Below are 12,336 nucleotides of genomic sequence, written 5' to 3' on the forward strand. Positions count from 1 at the left end.
ATAATTGAGGGAGGTCTTGTGATGACATCAGCCAGCTCTCTGAGTACCCTGGGATGAATCCCATCAAGATTCGTAGACTTATGTGCATCCAGGTCGAGCAGCAAATCTCACACAAGTTGGTTGGCTGGGAGTTTATCATTCTTTCCACAGTCACGGTCCTACAAGTCAGGGCATCTGGGGTCCCAGAGCCCATCATCAGTGTTGAAGATGAAGGTGAAGGAGGCCTTAAACGTCTCTGCTTTGTCTATGTCCCTGCTTGCGAGGTGACCATCCTCATCAAGTAATGGACCAATGTTGTCTCTCGTCCTCCTTTTTCTGTTAACATATTTAAAAACAAACAAACAAACAAAAAACCCTTTTTATTGTCCCCCACAGTAGTGGCCAGCTTCTACTCTAATTGAGCTTTGGCCATGCAAATTTTCTCCATACAAAGGCAAATAGACAAATACATGTGCATTTCATCAATGATCATCATCAATGATCTGGACGAGGGCATTGAGTGCACCCTCAGTAAGTTTGCAGATGACACCAAGTTAGGTGCGTGTGTCGATCTGCTCGAGGGTAGGAAGGCTCTGCAGGAGGATCTGGATAGGCTGCACCGATGGGCTGAGGTCAACTGCATGAAGTTTAACAAGGCCAAGTGCCGGGTCCTGCACCTGGGGCATAATAACCCCAAGCAGAGCTACAGGCTGGGAGATGAGTGGTTGGAGAGCTGCCAGGCGGAGAAGGACCTGGGAGTGATAGTGGACAGTCGGCTGAATATGAGCCAGCAGTGTGCTCAGGTGGCCAAGAAGGCCAACGGCATCCTGGCTTGTATCAGAAATAGTGTGACCAGCAGGGCTAGGGAGGTGATCGTCCCCCTGTACTCGGCTCTGGTGAGGCCGCACCTCGAGTACTGTGTTCAGTTTTGGGCCCCTCGCTACAAGAAGGACATCGAGGTGCTTGAGCGGGTCCAAAGAAGGGCGACGAAGCTGGTGAGGGGCCTGGAGAACAAGTCCTACGAGGAGCGGCTGAAGGAGCTGGGCTTATTCAGCCTGGAGAAGAGGAGGCTCAGGGGCGACCTTATCGCTCTCTACAGATATCTTAAAGGAGGCTGTAGAGAGGTGGGGGTTGGCCTGTTCTCCCACGTGCCTGGTGACAGGATGAGGAGGAATGGGCTAAAGTTGCGCCAGGGGAGTTTTAGGTTAGATGTTAGGAAGAGCTTCTTTACTGAAAGGGTTGTGAGGCATTGGAACAGGCTGCCCAGGGAGGTGGTGGAGTCACCATCCCTGGAGGTCTTTAAAAGACGTTTAGATGTAGAGCTTAGGGATATGGTTTAGTGGGGACTGTTAGTGTTAGGTTAGAGGTTGGACTCGATGATCTTGAGGTCTCTTCCAACCTAGAAATTCTGTGTGATTCTGTGATTTTTTATGCATATATATCTGTGTGTACATACATGTTTGTGCATGTATATCCTCTGACCCTCCTGAGTCCTCCAGCTCTGCACACTCTTGTGCTGCTTCCCAAGATGTGCAGCATTTCCTTGCTTTTGTGCTACAAGGATGCTGTTCTCTGGGCACAACGTCAGTGTGTGTTGGGTGGCAGAGCTGCAGCCAGTCCCTGCAGGAGCAGTCTGCACTGTCAGGAAGCATCAGTGTGAAACCAGTGAGTATCAGCTTGGTCTCTGAGTTCCCAGCATGGGTAGAAGGAGAAAATTATCTAAAGGGAAGAATTGCCTCTTCTTAGTTGTCTTTTTGTTAAGTTCAGAGACCATGCTCCCTGGGATATGTAGGTTTGTCTCCAGTCTTTGGAAAAACAAGTATGTTATTTCTGATTGAAGCACTATCTGGACTTTGTATGGTTCAGTTATCTTTTTACAACGACTTAGAAGAGTCTGTGGGGAAAAGTCCTTGCTGGACAGAGTCATACAGCTTTAAGAAAGAAGCTATAGACATTCACAGACTTTGTGCTGAGTTAGCAGTCTTCAGAAATAGCATGCTACAGCCCTGTTTGCCTGGAGGCAGCACTAACTAACACTGTAGTGCCTTCAGTACGTGGACTTGAGTATCTGTGCAGCATTGCTCCATGTAGTACACTGGAGATCTTTGTCATGTCATGTTGACAAACTCATTTTCTTTCTTTCCTGATTCCATTGGTTCCATTTGATTTGTGAATGTCTAATAAACCTGACACGTCCATAAATTGTATATATATGTAGGTAAAAAAGGTCATTTACAATAGTCATGACATTATTACAGATTGACAGTCTCATGTTGATCCATACCAGCTGTATCCTGTCACATACTAGAATCCTTACACTTGTTACAGTAATCTTTTCATTCACAAACAAAATGCATTTATCCTTCCAGAACTGAGTGCAAATTAGAAAAAAAAAAAAAAAAAAAAAAAAGTCATTTCAACTTGTCTATTGAAAGCCTTTGTAAGAAGTCCTCCATGTCAACAAATAACATTTCACAGCAGAATATCGGTAAACCTATAAATTATTTTTTCCTAGACAAGAATCTCCCTTTTCCTTTGAAGCTTTCAAGTGACTCAGTTCACTTTGCACAAAGAGAAAATGAAATAAAAAGTCTGACATGATAATCCCTCCATATCCACCAAATTCCAAGGTAGCCCTGAGATTATTCAGTTTTCACAAGTTTCAAGAGCAGGTCACATTTTCATCATCAGTAAAGTATATGCACAGGTGTTTGCAGATTATGGACTATTTCTCAGTTTTGAATCCTTGAAATGTGAATACTAGTTTTTATTTATATATGTACTATGATTATCAGTGCAACTTTAAAATAGTCTCATGACAAATTGACATGGATTTTTCAAGAGCCTTAAAAACATTTCTGAATGCATTTCATATTATATTCATTTCTACAGTTTATGGGCAGTTCATCAGTAATTCACTATTCTAACTTTGGGAGTTTCCAGTAGTGTTTTTGGCCCTGCAGTGAGTTTTTGTTGTTCTAATGCAGAGACCTTTTTATGCTAGTGGTCGCCCCTTGAGAAGCATCATCATTAGGCCTGATTGCAAGGCACCGCCTCTGTGTTTTAAGAGTTCTACAGGATGTTTTTGTAGGTGGATAAAATTGATGTTGAGCATTTGCCCAATAAATAGAAGCTTTTTATATCAATCAGAATATTTTTGAGAAAATTTTGAAGAGCTAGTAGGGTTACAGGCTACAAAAAGTCAAACACAGATGGGAAATTTTACTTTTTCTTGCTATTTTGGTTGTACTGTTTTTTAACATACAATGTTAATGGATATTGCTTTAATACATTAGTATAGTAGACAGATAACCCAAGTTACACTGCAACTAGTGAATGCTTTTTCTGCCACGAGTTCCTTTCATGGGAATAAGAAAAATCTAAAAGGTTATTGTGTAGAGTCAGGGAAGAAAGTAACATGCATTACAGATTAAGAGGAACAATGGCAACGTGTGGTATGGATATAAACTGAGGTTGGAAAATGAGAGTGTAGGTTCTTTTATATATATATATATATATATATATTTTGTTTCTAGCATGCTTTAGTTAAATAAATAAATGTTTGCTCGATACAGTAGTTGAAAATGTGATATATTTTGAGAATGGTTGGAACATCATGATTGGGGTTTGTTTAAAAAACAAAACCAAAAAACCTTTCATGCAAAATATCTGTGGTCATATATTCACTATTTAATGTCTGCCAAAACTGTCTAACCTGTCTAGAGTGTGGTAGTATACAATTTTGTGATTTTTAGCAACATATTTTTGTTACTTTAAGATTAATACTTGTAATTAAATCTTATGTTCCATTCTACTCTGTTAAGTGTTCAACACATGCACGTTATTAGATAAAAAAAAAAAAAAAAAGATTAAGAAAATTAAAAAGTAAGGTCTTTGTTTCAGCTTTTTCTGTTTTCAGTTTTAGTGTGTGTAATAGTATATTGCATGTGTATAGTTAAAGAATGAGAGCTTATGAGCAACTAAGAATTATTTCTACACATCTATAAACTCTAATAATGAAGTTTAAAGATTATTGAAGTCTTTAAAGCAAAATCCTATTGTAATGAACGTTTTACACATCTAGAATGAAGAGGCAAGGTTCTAATAGGGAAAAAGGTAATTAAGAGTGTAGCTCTTCATAGATTGTCAATCCAATTTTACATTTATTGCCATCAGAAGTCCTGTCAAACTATTTTGCCTTTGGTTTTTAAGATATAAATACACTGGTGCTGTGTAACTTATGAGAGCTCAAGATACCAGCAAGTTCTTCTCAAAAGTGTTTGGGTGCAATGTACTGATTGGAGTCTGGGGAACATGTGTTGTGTAACAGACTCTCAACGAAGTGCTGAATAGGATAACGAGTAAAAGTTATAGGGAGGAGTGGGAGAGCTTCAAATATCTGCTCAGCTTCAAATATCCCAGGGAGGTGATGACCATAGCTGCCAAAAAAACTTATTTGGAGACTATCAGCACAGCAGATAGGGAGGGAAGCAGCACAAAAAGATGTGTAAACTGTGGGCTGAGCTGTCTTTGGAGAAGAGTTGTCTGACAGGGTTTGAACTGTTACATAGAAATGCCAGCTTCTTGCCCTTCAAGTTCTCCTCAAAAGTTTTGACAGGTTAGAGATGTACTTGCAAAATGTGTAGATTCGGTTGCATCAGCTTTTTGCTTGTTTGTTTCCAATACAATAACACTGTCAAATATTCACCTATTAAACTTTTGGGATTGTTGCATCACAATGGATGTAATTCAAGGAGGTTTGTTTTGTTTTGTTCTTCCACTTCAAAATTTGGGAATGAAATCAAATTTTACTTGTTGCTTAGAGGTACCACTGTTCTATAATGATTCCTTATGCAAGGGGGGTTCTTCTCCATAAACCCATGTATCAAATTTGTCTTGTAAGAATTCAACTCATCAACTTGTCAATCTCTCTTAAACTCATGGACTTTTCTAAGTTTCAGTAATCCTTATGGGCCATGCATTTACTGTCTTCGGTATGTACAGTTTCCCTTCTTTTATTTCAAGAAATATCATCTGTTGTTTCCTAGATTTTTTTGTTCTTTTTTTTTTTCCTGTTTATGTTCTTTTTTTTTTTTTTTTCACTATTATTATTTTTAAATCATTTTAATCCTTTTTCTTAAAAGAAAAAAAATACCATAATACTTAGAATAAATTTAAATGAGATAAGGCTGATATGTGGTTACATTACCATCAAATGCTCTAATTGAGAATTCTCTTTCTTTTTGTTAAAGTGACTGAGCACATTCAGTAACCATCAGTAACCACTCAGTAACCATCCATTATTCCAGTAATCTGGAGTGGCACGGTGACAAAGCACAAACAGGCTTAACATGGAATATTAAACCAGTTACGCAGTAAGAATACACCATAATTTAAGGTATAAGGGTAATATAAGGTGTGTTTTTTCTAAACATAGTGCCTGAAGTTATCTTCAGCTTGACATGAAAGCCAACTTTCGTGTCCATATGAGTGCATATATCACTGGGATACAATAAATAATCTTTTATTCTATTATTTTCAGAACCAAATTTTGTGTCATCTTATGACATTGGGAACTTCACCTACTTCTTCTTCCGAGAGAATGCAGTGGAACATGACTGTGGGAAAACAGTCTTCTCTCGGGCTGCTAGGGTGTGCAAAAATGACATTGGTGGCAAGTTTGTGCTGGAGGATACCTGGACTACCTTCATGAAAGCTCGGCTGAACTGCTCTCGTCCTGGAGAAATTCCATTTTACTATAATGAACTACAGAGCACTTTCTTCCTGCCAGAATTGGACTTGATCTATGGGATTTTTACCACTAATGTGTAAGTAAATTCCATGATTTTTTTTTTTTTTTTTCCTATTTATAACAGTAAAAGTTAAAGCTTCTGGGCTGTTCTCTGTTCTGTATTTGTGAAGTAAACATAATAATTTCAAACTACTGTTTGCCCCGTCTTGTGAAAAAGAGTCAGCTTTATATGCCCCCAATATGAATTGCTGAAGGTGTTTGAAAGTAGGCAGAATTCTTAATATTTCCTTACAGCAAAGAAGCAGTTATGTTTTATTGTCATCTTTTTCATAAATTTTAAGGCTATTCTCTCATCTACTTTATACATTCTTATAAAGACTTTTTTTGTTGTTGTTTTACACATTATTTCATATGCATAAATATATCATGAGCTTATGAAATAAATATTTTACAATTATAATTTCATGTGATCATGAATTTGACTCAATGTAATTTGAATCAGGAAGTGCTCACTTTTCCCAAAAGAGACAAGATGTGCTCTTAAATATTATAAATCAGTCCTAACATATCCTACTGTGAGCTTGAGAATCAAATCAAAGTTTAATCTGATTTTGTCTGAACCATATATATCAACAAGGAAAAATCTGAAATTGTAGCATTTAGTCTTAAAAATTAAAATTTGTTAAATATTAAAACATTGTGAATGGACCTAAAAGCTTTCTGGACTCTGAGCTTGATATCAAGAATAGCTTAATTTTCAGAAAGAAAAAAAAAAAGAGACTTTATCTCAGAAATGTGCACTGTTATGTAAAACATGATAAATGGAGCTCGTATGTTGCTCAGCAAGAGCAGCCCATGAGTTATGGCTGTGCAGCCAAATTTTTACACTTCTGGAACAAGGTTTCAGATTTTGGTTTCTGATTCATTTGCCCACTTGCAGTTTCGTGCTGCATAAATCAGGCTTGCCTAGAATTTTAAAAGGTACTTGAGCACCTAAAACACTGCTCAGTGCCCCTTTCTAAACAGCTGAATACCTACATCCTTTTTATATACATATGTATATGTATATACAGAGGTATAATATGCACACATTAGCCAGGTAAAAATAGTCACAAATTAATGTTAGCAAATTATGAACCCTTAGTGATCATGAATTTGGGCCTCAGCTCGTTTCTCCTGCTTTTGGTACAGTCTGGTATTAACACATCTTCCAGACTGGGATATGCCCCTTAGCTGGCAGCTCAGGCAGTGAGTGTGGCTTTTGAGGAGCACCTTGCACCAGGCTGTGACAGTTCCTGACTTTGGGACATTGGGTGTTAAGCTTAACACTGTTCTTGTACTGAAGCAATGTGTTGAAGCTAAATGCTGATTTTTAAAAGAGAAGAGCACTCTTTGGGACTACTGGAGATAAGAAAATTTGGTGATGTTTTCAACAGTTATTTTAATATCATTAGCCTGTTTTACCAGCTAGTATGAGCCCTAGAGGACAGGCATTTCTGAGGTGGCATGGTGAAGCACTGTTCAACATGATCTATCATGAGAAGTCAAAATAGCCTTGACACTGCTACCATGGAAAGCCTGCCTGGAGGAATTCTGCTCCAGCAAATCTGCAAAGCTTTGGTCACAGTAGGGGAGCCCCTGTGAAGGACTGTCCTGGTAATCTGTGGAAAGGTGGAGTTTCCTGTGCTACAAATTATGCTGTTTGTGAGGTTGTGTCATTCATTATTCACCCTGATCCTTCTGAGAAGGAACCTGGAATGTAAGACCTTGACACATGAAAGGAGGCAGTACTTGAAACCTTGCTGCTACTTCCTTCTTTCCCAGTAGCTTAGCATTCTGCCTTGTCCAACAGAGACATACTATTCAAAGAGGAATTAATTACAACTAATTGATTGATTGATGGAGTTTTTGTGATAGCTCCATTTAGACTCTGTTTCTGACATCAAATATTGTAAATAAAATTTTGGACATTGTGGAAATTTGGAGTTCAGACTGCTTCCCCATGTTGCATATTGTTCACAGATATCATCACAACCCATATGATTTCAGTCGTGAAACCTGATGATGGAGACCAACCAGGGTTTCCCATGAGGGGAACCCACATACTCCTTTCCATTGGTGTAGCAGCATCAGATATTATTGAACCACATCCAGCATTCTTCAATCCCAGTATCTTTAGAATTGCAGTGATTTTGTTGTACCCTATTTTTTTTTAAATACACTGTGAACCATTTTGTGAGGGAGAAAACAGAAGCATTTCTGTCTATAAATATTGTGAGTCATAGCAAAACGTACCATTTATGTGTTGCTGACTTTTAAGTACATTGTACCTCCTGCTTCATAATGAAGCTGATTTTATTTCTTTCAGACCAGCTGAATATTTACAAGCATCAGTCTGATGTCCTTTAAGGATTTCAGGAAATTCAAGAAGAATTTGATATTTGTTAATAGTATCTGTAAGCTGCCTTTAAAGTTTATATAGGCCAGGAATTATCAGCTCTATTGATAATCGATTCTGCAGAAAGTACTAGCACAAAACTTCAGGTTTTGGGGATTCTTTGAAATAAGGGTGACAGACATAAACAAGGAAAATGCTCTCTTGTTCTGCTGTTAAATCCATATATCCTAATTATTTTTTTCAATTTTGAAAAGTTTTGTTAGATTTGTTATTTTTTCTCTGTATCATTTTGGAGTTTCTATAGTAGGTTTTCTAAAGGCTTGTGTAAAATGCAAGGTAAGTTAAAAAATAAAAAAATAAAAAATAAAAATAAAAAGAAGAAAGCTTTGTGGATTAATTGTCAGCTGTTTTACCTGCGGTGCAAATTTGTGCAACTGTCACCTTAGTTATCTATGTCTTTATCTCATATTGTGGAAAAGAACAATGCAATTTTCCACATTAAGAGATCTCGTAGTCACTGAGTTATATTGTTTACACCACACAGAATTGCTTTATTGTGAAATCTGTCACATTTTCAAGACAAGAACAGGAAATTGTATGTTTTGCCTGGCTGCTGTTTATTCCTGTAACAGGAGATCTCGTAAAGTATGCAGTCCAAGTTGTTTTCCCTTGATGGGTTTCTGGAATTTGCATTTTTGTTGCTGTACATCATCACTTGGAAGATGGCATTTTTGTTCAGGTTTCTCACCCAGGGGTTCCATAGAGTCCAGAAATAGGCCATAAGATGAAAATCCTTACCTCTTTGTATTGTCATTGGTTGCATAGAAGAACCATTAATGAGCCCCAAGAAGAATCTTACCCTGAACTTTGAAACTAGAAGAAATATGTCCTTGATGCATGTGATTATATGTGGGAATAAAGTATGGCCTTCTTGTACTAGAGCAACAGCACAAAGTATGAAGTTTCTCCCACATGAGCTACTTGGCAAGGGTGACAGAAAATTAAGTCCAATGTCAGCACATCATGTATCTTTACCTTGAGATACTGTCTCCTGGGTGATCATAATAGTTTTGTTAATTGCTTGAAGGATTGGAGATTTAATAAAGGAGAATACTTTTTTTTTTTAAAATATATTTTTTTTTTCTGCAAATGAACTTCATAATGTTGTTATTTAAGTTAATATTTATATTTCTTTTGCAGGAACAGCATAGCAGCCTCGGCAGTTTGTGTTTTCAACCTGAGTGCCATAACTCAGGCTTTTAATGGACCTTTCAAATACCAGGAAAACTCTCGCTCTGCTTGGCTTCCGTATCCCAATCCTAACCCTAATTTTCAGGTACAGATATGTGGGAGAAGGACAATAGTTTACACATGGTGGTTTGTTTCAGAATGTTGTGTGTCTCGTACTTAAGTAACTCCAGAGTTTTCCAGTATATTGTAGCCTAAGACATTAAAATAAAAAAATAAAAAAATAAACCGGGGGGCTAATTACCTCCCCCCAAGTGTAAGAATTTCCCCTATTTCAACACCCTTAATTTTATCTTTTCACAAAATAATTTGAGTTGAAAAGAGGATGTGCTTTGAAGGTTAGGAGAAAATAAAAGCTTAACTTCAATCTGTCAAAATGAAGCATTGTAGTTATCTGTCAAGATAATATTAATTCCTGATTCAGATATAATCAACTTGTTATTCTCCTTTACACTGCATTTGTGCTATTAGAATCTGGAAAGGAAACACTGACAGAAAAAAAAAAAAAAAAAAAAAAAGATAAGGGGAGAAGATAGGGGAGAAAAAGGAGTGGTTACCATTGTGTATATTTCCCTGTGCAAGGTGGTCCATGCTCGTGAAGAGGCTGTTTAAAATAATTTGTGAAGTGTTGTGCTCCTTATTTGAACTTGTCAGCCTCAGAGCATGTAATAATCTGTATCTGGCTGACAGCATAAAACTAATTACTTCAAGGTGGGTCAGTCACTGGTACTCTTAAGCAAAAATAAAAGGATATTTCAGGTAAGCACATATGCATACATTTGTTGTGGTTTAACCCTGGTAGCCAAACACCAGAACCACTCTGTCACTCCCCCTCCTCAATGGGACAGAGTGAGAACATATGATGATAAAAAGCTCATTGGGTTGAGGTAATTGCTCAGCTGGGTTGAGGGGGATTGCTCAATTACTGTCATGAGCTGAACAGGCTCAGTATAAGGGAAATTAATATAATTTATGGCCAATTAATAACTGACTTGAGCAGTGAGAACTAAAAAAAAAAAAAAAAAAAAAAAAGAGCCTCCTGCGGGGGCTCTCCATGGGCTGCAGCCTCCTCCAGGCCACATCCACCTGCTCCACCGGGGGCTCCTCCATGGGCTGCAGCGTGGAGATCTGCTCCGTGTGGGACCCATGGGCCACAGGGGAACTGCTGCTCTGTGCCTGGGTCCCTTTTGGAGCCAGGTGGAGCTGGCTATGATCTGACATGGGGCAGCTGCTGGGCTCTGCTCATGGAGGCCACTCTGCAGCTCCCCTGCTACCAAGCCTTTGCCACCCAATACAGCATTTTTATTCTTCTGCACAGTCACTAATCTCACAAGGAGAATTATAGTGAGAGTGATGCTGGCAAGGGAAATAGAAGGAAAACTACATTAATATAGTGATTAAAACCAATAACTTTTCACTACAATATTTAAATGTGGATCTGCCTTTCACCCTTCCTTTAATCTCAATACAATCTCAGGGGTTCAGTGCTGCTTCTATAACAGCCTTCCCTATCTTCTTGCTAAGGGTCATGAGATCTCTTCAAGCATGAAACAGAACCATCCACCAGGGACTGTAGGTAGTTTTAATTACGTCCTGATTTATGCAAGCAAAGGAAAATAAAGCACTGAAGTTGCTCTGAATACAGGCCAGAGCCCTGTTACCTTTTCTGAATAGTGTGTTTGGCATTATCCCCAAATGACAAAATACTAGTTAAGTAAACCATATTTCCGAAGCAGGCTATTATTGATATGTAACTTTTTACATTTTGTAGAAATAGTTACGTTGTCAGAATAATGACTGTAAGAAGATCTAAGTGAGGCTAAACTTTTGAAAAAAGAAGCCTGAAGAAAGGCTTGTATGTAAAAATCTTGCCTTCTTTCTGACTAAATGGAAGTCAAACGCAAGTTATTAATGTCTTCCTGCAAAACCTTTATTAATGAGTCTAATTATTGCAGAAGCACCCATACGGAATGGTACACACAAATGAAGCTGACATTTTACATAATGGCTATATAAAAACAGTTGGAGTCTATACTGTACTGTCAGTAGTCATCTCTAACTCCCAGTCGAGGCAATGAAATGTTGAAATTTCTTGTTTGGAGAGTCTGGCTGATTTTAATATGACTGGTACTTTCTTTATCAAATTTACAAGAGTAGCAACATTTCTATCATATCTCACAGAGCAACAACTTTGTAGGCTAACACTAGTTTAAAGAGCTGTAACATGGCCTTTTAAAACACAGTATTGACGCCAGTTCATGTTAACTGATCTCTAGGTATCATTAGTGATGTTGAACTTCTGTTTTTCACAGGTGATATCTTTTATTCATTTGAACTTTCAGTTAGATTTTTGGCTTCGTAAGTGTAGTGCCGACATATACCAGAAGCTAGTCTAATGCTTAGAGCTAGGTGTAACCTTTTTAAGCTTTTACAGTGCTTTTAAGTACATACTGCATGTAGAGACAATACCTACACTGGCTGAACTTGTGATTTCCTTCCCCAAAAGGAGGAAGCATGGGTATGGTAAAATACCAGAAGTTCTGTTTATGTAGTTGGAGAATTATATTTATCCTCAGAATATTCAGCTACTCAGCAGTAATAGACAGAAGCACATGATTATGAAGGAACTCTACTGCTGGATAGTGATGATTACATCCAGCATTTTATTTCTGAGGCTGGATGTAATGATGTATTAATTGAAATATTTTCCAGATTAGAATAGTAGTGGAGTCTTAGTCCTGAACAACACTGTTTCTCTCCAGAGCGTGTTACTTCTCTCCTTATGCAGGACATCTTCTACTGTAAGACCAACAACAATATGTATTTCAGTGTACTATGAGCATTCTAGCTGGAATCTTTAAGCCTGATTTAATCAGAAGAATTTTTAGCATGCTTATTTTATTTTATTTTATTTTATTTTATTTTATTTTATTTTATTTTATTTTATTTTATTTTATTT

The 12,336-nt window shown here is 37.8% G+C and overlaps 1 protein-coding gene across 5 annotated transcripts in view; it reads left to right on the forward strand.

Annotated features, from left to right (window-relative positions):
• The window catches only part of SEMA5A (semaphorin 5A), a 334,501-nt gene that overhangs the window by 198,526 nt on the left and 123,639 nt on the right, over window positions 1-12,336 (forward strand). For all 5 annotated transcript variants that reach the window (XM_035319102.1, XM_035319099.1, XM_035319100.1 and 2 more), the window contains exons 9-10: window positions 5,522-5,807; window positions 9,330-9,465. In XM_035319102.1, coding sequence (XP_035174993.1) covers window positions 5,522-5,807; window positions 9,330-9,465 — 422 coding nt within the window. The remainder of the gene's footprint in view (window positions 1-5,521; window positions 5,808-9,329; window positions 9,466-12,336) is intronic.

This window comes from Oxyura jamaicensis, chromosome 2, assembly GCF_011077185.1.
Source record: "Oxyura jamaicensis isolate SHBP4307 breed ruddy duck chromosome 2, BPBGC_Ojam_1.0, whole genome shotgun sequence".
In the NCBI taxonomy this organism is placed as follows: Eukaryota; Metazoa; Chordata; class Aves; order Anseriformes; family Anatidae; genus Oxyura; species Oxyura jamaicensis.